Source organism: Acartia tonsa, chromosome 9, assembly GCF_053477335.1.
Source record: "Acartia tonsa isolate MP-2025a chromosome 9, ASM5347733v1, whole genome shotgun sequence".
NCBI lineage: Eukaryota > Metazoa > Arthropoda > Copepoda > Calanoida > Acartiidae > Acartia > Acartia tonsa.
In genome coordinates this window covers 9,474,956-9,493,260 of record NC_137268.1, presented here as the reverse complement: position 1 = coordinate 9,493,260, position 18,305 = coordinate 9,474,956, and the positions used below count along the sequence as shown (strand labels likewise).

The window sequence follows — 18,305 nt, the reverse complement described above, 5'->3', positions numbered from 1 at the left end:
AGAAGTCTAATTGTTAGTTATTTTTTGTAAAATAAAATAATAAATGTTTGATGGTATACTTGTAACTTTGTAAGTTATGCTTGAAATCATTTTTCTTAAATGCACTTCATGCAACTACTGTTTTTGTTGGGACATATTAAAGCGATATTTATGTATGTTATATAAGCGTCTGTCCGTACGTTAGGTATAATTCTTATCGTTAATTTAAGCATATTAAAATTACTCATTCGATTCCATGCTTTGCACGACATAAATTTTTTTTTGTAGGTATGTTAAGGCAAGAAAAGAGCATTTGATTAGCACAGTAACTGGTCGAGCATTTCAAGTGTTTAAAAGCGGTAAACTTGGCATAGTTAGAGTCAGCAAACAACACCCTGAGGTAAGAGGACTCATGTTTGTACAATTTTTGGGAGGGGCCGTTTTCATGGTCAAGGGGGGGGGGGGGAGTTTTGACATATTTGCGTAAACCTGGCACCTAGGCTTTATCTTTGGACTGAGAGGATAGGTTATTAGAGATAAAATCATTCTTATATGATGAATTTCACGAAGTTTTAAGATTTTTTGGATATAAGAATGATTTTATCTCTAATAACCTATCCTCTCAGTCCAAAGATAAAGCCTAGGTGCCTGGTTTACGCAAATGTGTCAAAACTCCCCCCCCCCCCCCTTCTCTAAGGTGGGATTGGAACTCTCAAAATTCTGCATGGGATCTTCGGCTGAAGGGAGAAGTATATGGGAGAATGGATAAAGTAAAGAGTACCTTGGGAAAAATCTAGAAAAATATTTTTCCATTTTACCCCCTCTTTGGGGAAATTTTGCAGCCATGGGTAAATATTTATTATGTATAAAGGAGTAAGGGGGAAATAAAAAATATGTGGTTGGGGGAAGAGGGAATGTAAAAATTAAGAGAATTGAAAATATTTTTTTCTCCAATTTTTTCCCTATCTTGGTGGAAAAAAATTAAAAGAATATGTGGGAGGGGTGAAAATATGAATAAGATAAAGAGTTTCTACAAAAAAAAACCTAACTAGGAGGGGAAAAAATGAATCTTGTGCAGAATATACAATACCCCATGCCCAAAATAGATTAAAACCCTTCCGGGACCTATTAGTCTTGTCGTTGAAACATACAGACAGACAATTATAATATATTAATCTATTTTCTCGTATTCATTCGAATCCGGTGGATAGGAACCGGTTCGCATCCATACGAAAAAACTATGTCTATCATCGCGTCGTATTACACCCAACTTTCTACGAATATAGAAATGTACAATCATAAGATTAAAACTAGTTTTTTTTAGCCCGTGCCTTCGGCAACTCGGGGCTAAAAAACTAGTTTTAATCTTATAATTGTACATTCTATATCCGTAAAGCCGTTTATAATACGATGCGATAAATAACTATTATCCAGTGGTGGTATTGGAAATCCCACCCCCCTTACTCTTAAAAATTTATAAGGTTTATTTGAATCATATTTTTTTAATTTAAGGATATAACCGCAATTAATTCTACCACTAAATATGTTATCTCAGCCTCTGCAAACAATATTTACCTGTGGAAAGGAGGTTAGTCAATTTATATTAACTAGGACGACAACATCCTTCAAAGGCGATTAGGATTGGCAATCCGTATCCGCAATCCGTCCAATTTTTTTTGACTCAGAATCCGAATCCGCATTTCAAATTGCGGAATCGGATTGTTAATTTTTATGATTTTTGTATCACTTTTAAAAAAATTATTTAAAATGTGGCAGGTAAAACCAAAAAAGTATTTTATTGTTTGTCAACTACAAGCAAAGTGATGGGTAGCAACCAAAGTTTTTTTTGTACATATTTTATTTTCATACTTAGTAGCTTTTCATTCATTCTTATTTTAGGTTATGTTAGTAAGTAAGGGTTAAAAAATGGCTGCTGTACGGGCTAGAATTTTTTTTGATAAAGACCTTTAAAAATATTGCTAGAATCCGCAATCTGCAAAAAAAAAAAAAAGAATCCGCATTCCACGGATTAATCCACTTTTTGGGGGGGCTGATTTTTGTAAAAATCCGAATCCAAATTTGACCCAAAAGTTGTTTAATTAAATAGGGGAGGACAATTCGAATCAACATTTAGATCAGTTTCAGATTAATCCACCAATTTTTGAAAAAATTGCATATTGTGCATGGATTAATTTGCCATCCCTGAGCTGGATCTATAAATCATTTCAATGGTGCGCCAAATCGGGGTGAGCCAACTTTCCACCAATGAGAACACAGCATTTTACGAAATGCCGTGCTTGGATTGGCTGAAATTCGGCGCACCCCGATTTGGCGCACCATTGAAATGATTTAAAGATCCAGCTCTGGTAAACTGAAGAAAACTTGTAGTTTTCTTTTTAACATGGCTGTTTCTCATTTCAGGGGTGTATATGCTGCGCAAGATTTAATTTTTCCCCCTGCTTTTAAATATTTCATTTTTTCCCCCTTAGTTTTTTCCTCAGAAAAAGGGGAAAAAAAAGAAAAATGTTTCCAGTACCTAGGGTAAAGCGGGGCGATCTCGGTTTTGAGGTGAAGTCGGTATTTTTTTGACCACCTTCATTAAATGACATTTTTCTCCATGTTCTAATCGACTGACAGAAAAAAAACATAAAATCAAATTTGTTCCTTATTAAATTGCCTACAAAATAGTATGAAATGAAATTTTTTTGAGATGAATTTTTAGGGTACTTATTGGGTCTTAAAGTCGGACGACAAAAAATTTTTTTTTCGATTTTTTTGCTTCGGTCGGAAAAACGGTAAGTTGGACAAAAACTGGTAAGAGCTAGAGCTTAGACGTCTTCAGGGGACTTATTAAGAATCTAATAGGCTATCCATTTCCGTTTAAAACTTTAAAAAAGCTTGTATAGTTTTTTCTTAAATCGACTAAAAGTGAAGCGGGGCGAATTCGGTTTTTTCACTTTTTATACTAACTTTTTCAATTTTATATAAAAAAAGTAAAATTTTCGAGAAAAAAAGTCAAATTTCTCGTACTTAGAAAAAATTTTTTTTTTTTTGTAGAAAAAATTGTCCGATCTTCATAATTTTTTTTTGTGAATGCTCTTTATTACATTTAGCAACTTTAACCTTTAGGGCATGCTGTAATTAAATCAATATGTCATAGGTTTTTTGAAGCTGGAAAATCGACCACAGATTTTGCCAAACTTTTCTCTTTTTTTCAACTTGATTTTTTTAGGAAATTGTGCTAATAGAACTAATTTTTTTTGGCCAAATCTATTCAAAATTGCCTGAATTTTAAGGATCAGGCCTTTAAAGTCATAAAAAGTTATTTTTTCTAGTAGTATTTTTATGTTTTTTATCAAAAAAATTTTCGAAAAAAAGTCAAATTTCGCGTACTTCGGAAAAATTATTTTTTTTTGTAGAAAAAATTGACCTATCTTAATAAAATTTTTTGTGCATACTCTTTATTACATTTAGCAACTTTTACCTTTTGGGCATGCTGTAATAAAATCAATACGTCATCGATTTTTCGAAGCTTGAAAATGCCCTACCGACTTCGCCTCAAGGCGGGGCGAAGTCTGTGCCGTTTTAGAGATCAATTTTGACAAACTTCCCAAAGTCCTAGGTTTACGTCCTTTTAGGACCTGATCGACTTTTCCGAGATCTTTCTACTGGTCTTGGTCCCATTTAAAAAAAATAATTTTTACGATTTGCAGGTTCAAAAAACCGAAAAAAAGACCGAGTTCGCCCCGCTTTACCCTACTCCTTTTTTATTCATTTTTTTTACTTACCCCACCTATTTTTCTAGTTTTTTCCCCCCAATATGATAGAAAAAAATGTATTCAAACATCTTTAACTTTTATTTATTTCCCGCTTTGCACATATTTTTTTTTTACTTTCCCTTTAGCAGGGTCAAATTTGCAGATCACCCCTGTCTCAATAAGGTCTCCATCCAACCTAATACATACAAAAAACAATTGATATATATGTAAAGTATACCTGACATATTTTTTTTTTACAGGAAAAGAGCTGGTTGGTATTTTAAAGGGTCACCAGGCTTCAGTTTTCATCCTACTACCGTTTGCACACAAACTTATTTCAGTTGATACCCAATCTTTTCTAAAGGTTACCATTTTTTTATTTGTTAAAAGTTAAGAAAATTACATTCGGATCCGATCTAAGACACCTCTGGGAGGGGGGGGGGGGTTATTTGGAGGTGTTACGTTATTTATCTTAAGTCCTCCATTTCCGATTATTCTGGAGAAGATCAGAAATCTGAATTTATAAATGTTGCAATTTTAGAGTTATATAAAAAACGAAATAATATGTGCATTTTCTAACGGAGCATAAAAATATAAATTTTTTTATTTTATATACAGGGTGTCCCTTGTAAACTGTTTTTTTAAAAACACTTATTACTCCCTTAATATTTGAGCTATCTTAGTAAAATAAAAAGTATTTGGCAGCCTACTTCTGACCATTTAATGATATAGTGATGAAAAATCCGCAAAGTTAACAGAAAAAAATCTACAAGGTAATATATAACAGGCTGATTTTAGTGAATATAAGACTAATCCACAAGAAAAATATGCTTTAGTTAACTTTAAAAGCAGCTGGTGGTCAAAAGGTGGATCACAAAGACTTACTTCAGACATTATAAGAACTGGCATTGTAGTCTAATTAAAAAATCAGGTATATTTCAGGTTCTTGTGTCATTTGAAGCGAGCTCACATGAAAAATTAACAAAGAAGATCAATATTATGCCAGTTTTACATATTGTTCACTTATATTACACTTCAGATTCTTGAATATTGGGAATTTCTGGTATGCCATGTCAAGCCTGTTCTATTTTTGTACTTAGAAAGTCTGAGCGACCAGCCGATTGGACCCTAACTAATCCTAAAGTTCACAAAGCAAATATTTTCTTGTGGGTTAGTCTAAATTAAATAAAATAAACCTCTTATGTAATACCTCGTAACTCTTTTCCTGTTTATTTTGTGGATTTACCCTATAAAATGGTCAGTAGTGTGCTGCCAAATACTTTTTATTTTACTAAGATAGCTCAAATATTAAGGGAGTAATAAGCGTTTTAAAAAACCCAGTTTACGAGGAACTGGATACCGCTTTTATTTTGGAACCCCTCGTAAGATATATACATATAATTGTAACTTATCCAGGTATGGGATATTGATACAAAGACAGAAGAGTTGGAGCTGACATTCAACAAAGATAAATTTGAAATTACAGCCGTCTGTCATCCCAGCACCTACCTAGATAAGGTTTGTTAGTTTTATATCTTTTTATAAAAAAAAGGCTTCTAGTTTTCACTTCTTCCACTAATTCAAAAAATGTTTTCAATGCTTTCTCGTCTTTGTATGGTCTTTGGGACATCTAAAACGATGGTCCCCAAAAAGTTTGTCTGTCCGTTTGTTTCGTTCGTTATGCGTTCGTTTCACTCAAGAATATAAACACGGTGTCCAATCGGTTGATATAAATATACACGGTGTCCCAAAAAGAATATAAATAGTTTTCTCGTATTTATTCGAATCCGGTGGATAGGAACCGGTTCTCATCCATACGAAAGAACTATGTCTTGCATCGTATTATATCCAGCTTTCTACGAATATAGAAATGTACAATTATAAGATTAAAACCAGTATTTTTAGCCCCGAGGTGCGGAAAGCCGTTTATAATACGATGTGAGAAATAACTATTCAATGACTGAGAAAATAAAGAAGGGCAGCAAAAGGGGGGAGGGGAATAAGATGTAAAGAATTAAGAAATAGAAACCTCTAGTTATAAGTTCCTCGTATTATAGTTAATAAATCTACCACAGGTGATTTCCCTGAAAGGGCCTAGTCGAGCACAGGAACCACTTGGAAGTAAATCGAACATAGGAGGGAACGGTGTAGTTTTTTTTTTGTGTTTAAGCTGAAACAAATAAAACTAATCCGCACCCCTCGCCTCCTTATTTTCCATTCAATTAAAAAGAGTGGGGGGGGGGTTCTTTGCTCTTTAGTCACTTTGATGGAAAGCAACACTACATTAAATTAATCAGTTCAGCGTTTTGAAGGTCTTATCGGACACATTGACATCATTTTGGTTTTTGTATAATTGTATAGGATTTTTTACTTAAAAAAATTTATGTTTTAAATCTAGATTGTGGTCGGAAGTAGACAAGGATTACTTCATTTGTGGAATATAAAAACAACCAAGTTAATTTATACATTCAAAGGTAATTTTACAATAATAACGATATTTTATAAAGAAGTGATGTTTTTTTGTCGGATGCTTAAGATTTCAATAAGAATGAACAGATTTGGTTCTCCGTTTTAAGGAAACTAAATATAGAACCCGTGATGGTTATATAAAAGCTATTTCATTTTTATATCTAAGCCATGGGGTGGTTTTTGGCTATTTTTTCTTACCTTTTATAATTTGGAGCCCCCAGATGCTAGAAGTTGATTTAAGATTTTAACACCCTTACAGTTTTTAAAATCCAAACATTTTTGTTAAAGATATTAATACTTTTAATGTTACAGGATGGGAATCTGGCGTAACCGTTCTGGAGCAGGCACCCGCCATAGACGTTCTGGCCATCGGTCTTGAGTCTGGTGAAATATACCTACATAATCTCAAGGAAATTTCCCAGTTTAACATTGAAAAAGTTTCGTGAAATGTATAATTAAATACCAGTTATTTTAAGTAAAATTTTGGGTACCGGTGTAATTTACAGTTCAAAGTCCATTCATTCCCTGATTCAAATGATTTTTTTAAATTGATGTTTTGATATACACAGGGGTGTATATTCTACATGGGATCCCCGGCTCAGGGGGGGGGGGATAAAAAATAAGTGGTTGGAGGGGAAAAAATGTAAAAATTAAGAAAACTTAAAACATTTTTTCCATTTCCTCCCCTCCTTGTTAAAAAAAATTAAAAAATTGTGTGGTAGGAGGGATGAAATAAATAAAATATAGAGTTCTTTAAATATTATTCCATATCCCCCCCCTACTTGGTGAGAAAAAACTAGGGGGGGGCGAAAAAATATAAAATTTTGTAGCCGGAGGAAAAAATAAATCTTGTGCAAAATATACACCCCTGGATATACAACAAAAATTGTCTAAAGGGATAGTTTCACGAAGTGCATTTAAAAAAAATAGTGAACTGTAAGTTTTTTCTATTTTAAATAACGTAGTAGTGCATAATATTAAGTTATTGATTAAAATTAAAAGATTTGACCAGGGATTTTCCTTAAAAAAATGAGTTTTTCATTTTTATTTTCAACTTCGTTGCATGTTATATATGGCAAAAACTTTTTTTGTCATAAATACAACTTTAGATAGCATTTACTAGTTAATAGAACTTCAAACTTTTTATACAACAAAATACACATAACAACAAAGAATGACCAAAAAAATATTTAGTATTGTACTTAGAGTAGTGATCTTTTTATATGTCTTAGTAGGATAGATATGATTATGTGATAAAGAATTTTAACATTGACCCTGTTCAATTTTTTTTATAACTCTTGTGAAATATGTGGAAAAAGATTCTCTGATATTGGTGTTTTGGCTATACATATTTGAAAAAAAAATAGACCGTTCTCACAGGGGTGTATATTACACCGACTCAAATTTACCACTTTTTTGGAAACTTAATGGGCGCGCTATTTTAACCCATTACTTTTATGATATAATGACTATTGATACCAAAAAAAGGGTTCTAGTAGCTTTTTTTCAGCAATATGTCAAACTCAAGATTTTTCGAAAATACGAGAAAAACTGCTTTTTCTAGGATACCCTTCTGTTATGACTTCTATTGCTGGTATAAAGCATTGAAGCAAATTTTAAATGGTTCTGTATGATTTATAATTAAAATATTATATGAATTATTGAAAAATAAAGAAAGATATATCAGGGCTCGGCAGCCGTGCGTCAGCTGCGTTTAAACCTCAGTGAAATTGTCATATAATAACTTAAAATTTAGCAAGATGTCTAAACATTTTCCTAAATAGACGATCCATTTTTCCAGATATTTATTTTTTCCACACAAGTATGTTTAAATTTGAGGCTTAAGTGCCAAGCCCTGAAATATATATTGAAAATAATTATTTAGTAAGAGCAGCTCAATTTGTTACTTAAAATATGTATAAAACTTGTACTTTATCTATCTAGGCCACACAAATTCTTTATTGCTTGCCCTCAGAATAGAGGTTCTAGAGATCTTATTTGTACTGAAAAAGATGTTTGTGATGGATTAAAAGGCAAGAGATGTGCTTCAGCTGCCGTTGTTGATGTTTGGCACATTGCTGGCTTCACCAATAATATGATAAGTGCTACTGCTATTAGAGACAAGATAGAGAAAATCCAACAAAAATATTGCAAAGTTCAAAGGTTAAATAAGTTAAACTTCAAAAACATGAAATCACATTTGATGCTTTGACTGAAAACTATATTGATGAAACAGCAAAGCTTCTTGATATAGCTCAAAGTAACATTGAAAAACAAATACAAGGCAACAGTTGTAGGACAGTAGAAGCAAAGGCTGAAAACATTGAATTTTTGATTGACCAAAGGAGTGCGAGAAAAATGTACATTTCTGAGCTCTTGGTGATGATGATGTTTCTGATGACGTCAAACAGCAAATGTTAAAAAAACTGTTGACATTTGAAATTCCAGCTAACTTTTGCAAAGGTAAACCTAAGATGCCAGAGGTTGGACCATCAACAGAGCTGGTGGATTTGGTGTCAGGTGAGAGCTGGCTGTTGCTCCAGGTAGCCGAGGTCAATCAGGTATATGTTCAAATCTGGCCTGCTGACCTGACAGTGAGGTCATTCCTCTCATTTGTGGATTTCATAAAAGGTTTAACATGTGTAAATGACTGCAGCGAAAGAAACATAAGGTTGATTCAGGATTTTGTTAGTGGTTTCAAGTCAAGAGGATATGAAACAAAATCTAATGTTAGTTGCAAGGAACAACCGCAAGAAAATAACCCAACTTATGACCAAAGAGGAGCTCAAAAATGCCTAAATGCCTTTATATTATAAATGCATTATGTGTTTAGTATAATGAATACATTTTTTTCAACAATTTTAGCATTTGTTACTGTTTTTAGAAATTCGCCGTTTTTTTGCTAAAATGGTAAAAAATTCAAAAAAGTCGATTTTGACATATTGCTGAAAAAATAGTCTGAGAACACTTTTAAAGGTATCAATAGTCTTATATTTATGAATAGAATGGGTTAGAATAGCGCGCCAAAAAATTTTGCATCTTGAGTCGGCCTAGTGTATATTCTGCACAAGATTTATTTTTTTTCCCCTGTTACAAAATTTTTTATTTTTTTTCCCCCCTAGATTTTTCTTTAAAAGTAGGGGGGGAAATAGAAAAATATTTAAAGAACTCTATATTTTATTTATTTTATCCCTCCTAACACACATTTTCTTAGTTTTTTTAACCAAGAAGGGGGGCGAAATGGAAAAAATGTTTTCAGTTTTCTTAATTTTTACATTTTTTTTTCCCTCCAACCACTTATTTTTTATTTTTTCCCCCCCCCCCTGAGCCAGGGATCCCATGCAGAATATACACCCCTGCCGTTCTCATGTAATTTATGTGGCAAATCACTTTAACTTTTTTAGATATTGTCAAATAAAAAAAGTTTGGTCTGGTCAATGTTAAAAATTCTTTAACATATAATCATATCTATCCAATGCCTATTATATTCTACTAAGACATATAAAAGTTCACTACTCTAAGTACCTTAACTCTTTAAATACACTTCGTAGAACTATCAAAAGGAACTATTTCAGAAATATGATTGCGAGCTTCAGCTACAAGAATATAATGTATTTTGTAAATATATGATATATTTAAATCCCATCGTATGGGGGAAATGTGACTTTCTCAGCTGCTATTAAAGATAGACGGGTGAAATTTTGTTGGGAAATTCTCTGTATCAATGAGCATCAAGTGTATAATTTACTTTGTCCGTCAGTCTTTCAATCATGCACATTGCACAAGACATTGAAAATATTTTTTATTATTTTATCAGAAAGGTTTCGTGATTTCTAAGAATTCTAGCACTTTTATCAACTGAACATAGTCTCTGGGTATAAATTATTTTGTCTGTTTTTTCTTCCATGAATTTTTAGGGCTTCGCCACTTATGGATGTTGTCATCCTTATTTAGCTTTTAACTGGGAAACTCCCCATATTGTGCAGTATGATGAGACTGTTATCAGGTTCAAGCAAGACTGGGGCCCAGTCACGGGATTGGCTTTCAGAACAGGTAACAAAAAAACCCAATGGAACTGCGAATTAACTTCCACCACTGCTGCGGAAATCCTATATTTTCACAATTTTTTCCTCTAATTTATATAGTTAGGTATTGGGTATTTGTTAGCCCCCCCGCATGGGTTTGTGATTGGAAAAAAAGATCCCTATTCCTTCCTTTTTTTTACAATATATTTCAGAAATAAGAGGGGGTGGGGTATTTTCAGTGCCAAAGTGCACTTCTTTGTTTGAAATAATAATAACATTAAAATAAAGGATTCATGATCAAAGCTGCCATTAAAAAAACCTGTTAATGTAATTCATAAATAATAAACATTAAACATTGTTTTTTTTTTTAGATGGACCTCCGGTAATGGTAACAGGTTCTAGTCTCGGCCACATTGCAGTGTGGGACCTGGAGGAGCGTAAGTTAGCCAGCCAAATGCGCAATGCACATTCTGGCGACCATGGTGGCGTTTCAGGTAAGAGATAAACAAATAAGACAACGTCCAAATCAAATTGAAAAATATACAATCACAAAAGTGGCTTAAAAGTTAAAAGCAGTCCGACAGCCATGGATGTTTTATGCTTTAAAATATGCTCCATAAAGAAGGAAATATTGACATGAAATTTCAGCTGTCCATCTTGAATAGGAGCCGAGAAAATCACGTTTTCCCCACAATTTTTCTGAGAGTCAGACTAATATTAGATCGAGTGGCTTCGGTACTAAAAAGGAGTGATGATTAATAGTCGTTACTGCCATATTAAGGATGGAAGAAAGTATTTTAATTCATGCCTAATAAATTAAATATTTTGCAGCCGTGAAATAAAATTAATCTTGTGCAGAAAATACACCCCTAACGTGCCATGAAAAAAAGATGTAAAATTTTAGGAATGAGCTTTCTGCCCGGGGAACCGCTGCTCGTCACTTCTTCTGGAGATAATTCCCTAAAAATATGGATATTTGATATGGCGGACGGCGGGGCCAGAGAACATAAATCACGTACAGGTAATATTCAGGGATCTAAAGGGATAAGACAATAGCCGATAAATTGATGAACATCCCCAATGATGATTACAATATACAACATTACCCCTTTTGTAGATTTTACTACGTTTGGACACTCTATTTAATGAATCAAACAATCAAAATTTGATTGAAGTCCCCAAATTTGTTGATCCAACAAATAAGAAAATGTTATTATAAAACTTTGGGAACTAGTGTAATAAACAGCCCAATGTCCTCTCCCTCCCTCGGTAATATTATTGCAACAGAATAATTCAAGTGTCCAAAGAACAGATCTTTAGTATAAATGTATATACAGACAAGTACCTCCCTTTCTTTTTCAAAGACCTCTTTTGTCTGCTTCTAAATAATTTTCTGCTACTTGGCTGTATTAATATAAGCGACACCATTTGTTGATTTTCAATGACCCAATAGAAAGGTTGCACAAGGCGGTTGCGATGGGGAGATACAGTTATTTAACCCTTTCTACCTCTAGTGTTTAACTCTAATGTCCAAAGAGTAGTGCGGCAAAATAGGATAAAATAATATAGGCAGACTTTAATAAAGCTTATTAAAAAACGGAAATCTTAATATTGGGTTATAATATGTTAAAAAATTAAGATTTAAGAATAAAATAGCCTAAAATCATCTAGGGACCTATAAGAAGCTTTCATAAAATGGAGGATTTAATCAGATCAATAGTTATCGAAATCTTAAGCTGAATAAAAAATCCTTACCTACTAAATATTTTTAGGATAATCTAATATAAAGTTTTCCCTCTTCTAATGATGTTTATATTTTAGGACACGAAGCTCCTCCTACCAAGATAAGGTTCTATGGGTCCAGTGGCTCCAACATTCTGTCCGCTGGTCAGGCCAGTGATTTAAGGTAAACAGTATCCAGTATGACTTCAAAACCGATTAATATCCGGTGGATAAGAACTGGTTCTCCTCCACACTGAAAAATCAGATATCATATTGTGTTATATCCAGTTTTCTACGAAAATAAAATTTTTAATCATAATATTTATTTTGCCCGTGCCTTCGGCATCTAGAAGCTATCAAAAATGGTTTTAATCTTATAATTGTGCATTATTATAAAGCTGTTAATAATACGATGCGATAAATAAATATCTATATTTTTGAAAAAATGAATTTTCCCAATGAAGTATTCCTATCCGCCCCTAAATTCTACCGGCAGATTCATTTTCAAGCAAATGATTTGGAAAAAAGAGTTGATGCCAATCCTATTATATTCTACAGCTAGAAATATCAGAAAAATGGATGTTTGTTTACGCGGATTTTGTTAAGACTTTTTTATCTTCAAAATTCCGTTAAACATTCTATAATCAAAATAACAAAAGTGAAAAGACCAATTTAAAAAAAAAGATTTTTTGTAAATTTGAAAAAAGGGAGGTTCTGCCATGTATGTTAAAAAAAAACTTTAGGTTAAAACTCGGCTGTTATTTATGTAAAAAAATAATTTTTACATTTTTTTATATTTTCAACTTCTTTCCTCATAGGTTTCTTTTGTGTTTTAGGTTCAAATACAGGGGTGTATCATTTGCACAAGATTTATTTTTTTAATTCCCCGGCTACAAATTCCCCCCCCCCTCCCCCCTCCCTAGTTTTTCTTACCAAGTAGGGGGGAAAATGGAAATTTTTTTAAAGAACTATATTTTATTTATTTTATTCCTCCTACCACACATTTATTTAGTTTTTTTCACCAAGGAGGGGGGGGGGGGGGGATGGAAAAAATGTTTTCAGTTTTCCTAATTTTTACATTTTTTTCCCTCCAACCACTTATTATGTATTTTTTTACCCCCCCCCCCCCCCTGAGCCGGGTCAATTTTGAAAATATACACCCCTGTTAAAATATTAAAATTTTTGTTAGTAGTTGTAGTAACACCTAGTTTTTTCTTTAAATATTTTTTATGCTTTGCTACTTGTGAATGTATTCATCCTTGTTTAATGCCATACTTAATGATATTTTCTTTATTTAGAATATTTTCAACAGTATCAGAATTGTTTAATAGAAGTATGGGACATGCAAGCTTCGATAGAAAGGTACGTGTTCATCTAACTGTTAAGAGCACAGCTACTATCTAACTAGAAAATTATGGTGAGTGCATGCGTCTAAGTAGCTCAGTAAATTATAAATCATTTCAAAGTAATAAATGCGAAGATTGTTTGGATAAAAAATATCATGTCATATTATTGACTACTAGCGGCTACGCCCCCTAGAGGTCTCTAGTGGCACTTTAAATGTTTTTTTATTAAACTAATACGTTACCTATCTATGTTGCGTTCAAGTATCTACGATATCTATCTATTCATGTAGTCTCTATGTAAAAAAATTCTCTTTGGAGGGTGGTTGTAGCCTTCCCCAAAATAGTTATAAACCTTCCCGGGACTTATGAGAAGAAGCAACCCTGTTAAGGAGAACCTAATCGGTTCATCGATTAGCGAGACAAACTGACATCCTGTTTCTTTAGTATAAGGATTACTTTACAAATTGGCATAAAAAGTTGTATTTCTGTTTTCTCTCTTATAATTTCTCTCCGCGCTATCTCTATTTATATAACTAATCATCAATGACCGTTTTCGGTTTTGTTAAAAGCGAAGCTTTTCTATAATTAGGGTCCATCCGTTCTGGACAGCTCTTTTTGTTTATTTGCACAGGTTAGAATTGTCATACCGATTCTAAACTTAGCATGGTTATTCATTTATCAGTTAGGTACGATAAAGGATGCGTAGCAACTTTAAGATAGTTACCAGGAAGTCCGTACGTCCATGAAAAACATGCTGATTTTTTACTCATTTGACAACAAATTTAAGTGTTTATGTTGGTTTGTCCTACCGGTTCAGTAGCTTCGCTTTTATGGATGTTGTCATCCTTGTTTAAAGTAAAAAAATTAACTGTTGTTAAGGTGAGTAAGAAGCACAAGGTTACTGAGGACCCTCGGAGGATGCCACCTATACAGGATTTCACCTATGAAACTACCAGAGAAATGGAGTGGGACAATATTGGTAAATTTTCATTATACAATTGAATAATTTGTGGGAGGGGCCGGGAGGGGTGGATGTGAAGAGCTGAGTAGAGTATATTTCCATTGCATTAGAAAAAAATTTCCAGTCGTTCTATGCTCTTATTTGATGCCTGTCTGCACAAGTATTAGGAAGTATGTGGGACTGTCCATAGTCGTCCAAGGGGGGGGGGGGGGAGGGAAGGTGTTTTAAAACCTCCTCAATAAAAATGTAGGATGTCATTGTCCTGTCATTGTCTATATTATATTTTGTATATTTTGTCAATGTCCAACCATTTTTAAACGGTTCAGAAAATAATTTCTATGGAGTTTGTACTTCCATTCGTACAAGAAAAGACAGTATCTTCGAAACCGGTTTATATCATAAGATTAAAACCAGTTTTTTTAGCCCGTGCCTTCGCCATCTCGTAGCCAACAAAACTGGTTTAAATCTTATAATTGATATTTTTATATCCGCGGAAAGCTGTTTTTAATACGATGCTATTATTAACTATGCCTATTAAAAAATCTCGTTTAGATTATTTATTTGTTTAGCTTGTATTCACCGAGGTTTATCCATGACAACCACATGGACCTGGGGCAAAAGTCGCCAGGGAGAACTCAAAATTGTCCATGAAAGGTAAAATTAACTAATAACGAACCTTAGGCATCAACGTCATTGGTAAATGTCAAGATTATTATAAGTATATTGCTGCAAAATTAGGCTCGTGACATTACTTTTAAAGGTAGGCGGAATGGTGCCCAGATAGGACTTCCAAACAAAGGGTGGCCAATTAAAGGGTTAGTTTTCAGTAATGTGTTAATATAACCAATACCAAGGCTATTGCCGGTTAGGGACAGAAAAACCTTTCGATATCTTTGGTTGCTGGAACTGGCATTTCAGTATCAGTATTACTTTATTATTATTATCATTACGTATTACTACCCACCCCTTTCATTTTAAATTTTTATTGAAAATAAGGGATTATTGCTCAATAGACACTTAGAGGTAAAGCACCAAAAAGTCTTTTTAAACCTTAGGTTTCAAGACTTCGAGAAATATAAAATTATAATTAGATACAAATCTTCATAGAATACGATAGTATAAGGGGGGGGGGGGGGGGGAAGTTTTGCCACTTTCGCGTAAAAAAGGTAAAAAAATTAAAAATTTTTTGTTTGAAGAGTTAGAGAGCAACTTATAAAACAAAATATGCTTCTTTTTGAATGTTATTAACATATCTGCAGAAAAAATTAAATTCGGCCTCCAGGTTCAGGTGCTGCAGGCCTCCAGGTACACTCTGGACAGGTAAAAATTAAAAAAATTTATTTGAAGAGTTAGAGGTACACTTATTAAACCAAATATGCATCTTTTTGAATGTTATTACCGTATTAGAAGAAAAAATGACAATCGGCCTCCAGGTTCAGGTGCTGCAGGCCTCCAGGTACACTCTGGACAGGTAAAAATTAAGTTTTCTTATTTGAAGAGTTAGAGGTACACTTATTTAACCAAATATGCATCTTTATGGATGTTATCATCATATTTGCAGAAAAATTTAAAATCGGCCTCCAGGTTTAGGTGCTGCAGGCCTCCAGGTACACTCTGGAAAGGTAAAAATTTTAAAACAATTATTTAAAGAGTTAGAGGTAAACTTATTAAACCAAATATGCGTATTTTTGGATGTTATTATCATATTTGAAGGTAAATTGATATTCGGCCTCCAGGTACAGGTGCTGCAGGCCTCCAGATCCATTCTAGACAGGTAAAAATTTTAAAAATTTATTTAAAGGGTTACAGGTACACTTCTAAAACCAAATATGCATCTTTTTGGATGTTATTATCATATTTACAGAAAAAAAATCAGATTTGGAGAATCTCTAGCTCTGGATGACATCAGGATAAAATTAACCTCTCTCAGTAGTAATTTTAAAATTATTTCACTAGCATCTATACTTTATAATCTGAATCCTATTGAAATTGCATTCCCCATTCTGAGTATCTGTAATATTATATCTTAGACAGAATTATATTTTGCATATGTGTGGAAAACCATACATAAACAAAAAGTAATAAATACAGATCTATCTAGCTGGCTCCTGGAGGCCACCTTGACCCTATCTGGAGCACAACTCAAACCTTTCATCAAAATAAAACAAATTATAAAATTGATTTTTTAAACCTGTCCAGCAGGCTCCTGGAGGCTACTTAGAGCCTGCCTGGAACAAAAATAGAAGACTTACTTAATAAATTTTGTCATATTATTATATTTTAATAATTTTCTATTTAGAAACCTTTCCTCTAATATCAAATATTACCTTTATTGGAATTTACCTTGCCAGCGGCCACAAGCAGTCACCAGTGGTCACCAGGATCCAGGTAAGGTGTCCAAATCAAAAAGTATCAAAAAATATTATAACTGCCTGTCCAGAGTGTACCTGGAGGCCTGCAGCACCTGAACCTGGAGGCCGATTGTCAATTTACCTTCAAATATGGTAATAACATCCAAAAAGTTGCATATTTGGTTTAATAAGTGTATCTCTAACTCTTTAAATAAGAAATTTAAATTTTTACCTGTCCAGAGTGTACCTGGAGGCCTGCAGCACCTAAACCTGGAGGCCAATTGTCAATTTACCTTCAAATATGGTAATAACATCCAAAAAGATGCATATTTTGTTTTATAAGTGTACCTCTACCTCTTCAAATAAGAAATTTTAATTTCTACCTGTCCAGAGTGTACCTGGAGGCCTGCAGCACCTGAACCTGGAGGCCGATTGTCATTTTTTCTTCAAATATGCAGCGTGGCCATATTCTTCAGTATACTGAAAATCTTCAGTATTCTTCAGTATTTGGAAATTGGGGCTTCAGTATTTTCAGTAAATACTGAATATTCAGTATTTGAAAATTTTATTCAGTATTTTTCAGTTTTTGGAAATTTTCATGATTCAGTATTTTCATTATTTCTTAAATTCCAAAAAATTTTGCATAAATAAGATGTTTTTTCAAGTAGTTGATGTCAGATTTTTTTCGGCGCTTCGCGCCTCATTTTACTTTCCTTTAAATTACCCTATAACTTTTTACACTAATTTTTTTTTTTTATGGTAATCATAGACGTCCCTTTACCCCCCCCCCTCAAACAATTTTGGGGGGGGGGTAAATACCCCCCCCCCCCCCCCAAAAATAAAAATCTCTAACAAAAAAAATTTTGTGCGCTTCGCGCGCATTTTTAATACTAAATATTTAATAAGATTTAAATTACCCCCCCCCCCCCAAAAAAAAAAAAATTTTACCCCAGGGAGTAAATTTTGGGGGGAGTAAAAAAATTTACCCCTGCCAACAGATTTCAGGGGGGGTAATTAAACCCCCCCCCCCAAGCGAATTTTACCCCCCCCCCCAAAAGCGAATTACCCCCCCCTTAAAAAAATTTTACCTCCCCCCCCCAAAAAATAAAAAGCTTGGACGTCTATGATGGTAATATACATTTTTTTTTCAATTTCATCTCAAATATAAATTTTTTAGATATTTGAGATGCTTTTATACAGTATTTTTTTCAGATAATTTTTTTGTCTTATTAATAGAATGAATAATCTAAGGTGAGTACTTTGCATGATTATTAAAGGTAAAGTTTTTTAGCATGCTCTTAAATTAACTAAAAAGTATTTAAGTTTTGTAATCATTTAAAATATTTATCAGTCATTTTCTGCTTAATTGGTGCAAGAAAATTATAAAGGTATGATATATGAAATTTTGAAATGAGGAATCATATAAAAAAATACTTATTCAGTATTTGTATTTTTTTGTTCAGTATTTCAGTATTTTTTCTTATTTTAGGATTCAGTATTTTCAGTATTTCCTTTTTTTTCTTCAGTATTTTCAGTATTTTTTCTTATTTTAGGATTCAGTATTTTCAGTATTTCCTTTTTTTTCTTCAGTATCAGTATTTTTTTGGTTGTGGCCACACTGAATATGGTAATAAAATCCAAAAAGATGCATATTTGGTTAAATAAGTGTACATCAAACTCTTCAAATAAGAAAT

The 18,305-nt window shown here is 33.2% G+C and overlaps 1 protein-coding gene across 1 annotated transcript in view; it reads left to right on the top strand.

Moving 5' to 3' along the window:
• Nucleotides 1–18,305, top strand: part of LOC145328172 (WD repeat-containing protein 36) — a 32,057-nt gene that overhangs the window by 1,229 nt on the left and 12,523 nt on the right. Inside the window, exons 2-14 of the mRNA XM_080171762.1 lie at nt 268–379; nt 1,492–1,567; nt 3,998–4,101; nt 5,154–5,255; nt 6,136–6,211; nt 6,519–6,616; nt 10,193–10,259; nt 10,603–10,725; nt 11,136–11,252; nt 12,053–12,137; nt 13,252–13,315; nt 14,179–14,278; nt 14,830–14,914. Coding sequence (XP_080027888.1) covers nt 268–379; nt 1,492–1,567; nt 3,998–4,101; nt 5,154–5,255; nt 6,136–6,211; nt 6,519–6,616; nt 10,193–10,259; nt 10,603–10,725; nt 11,136–11,252; nt 12,053–12,137; nt 13,252–13,315; nt 14,179–14,278; nt 14,830–14,914 — 1,209 coding nt within the window. The remainder of the gene's footprint in view (nt 1–267; nt 380–1,491; nt 1,568–3,997; nt 4,102–5,153; nt 5,256–6,135; nt 6,212–6,518; nt 6,617–10,192; nt 10,260–10,602; nt 10,726–11,135; nt 11,253–12,052; nt 12,138–13,251; nt 13,316–14,178; nt 14,279–14,829; nt 14,915–18,305) is intronic.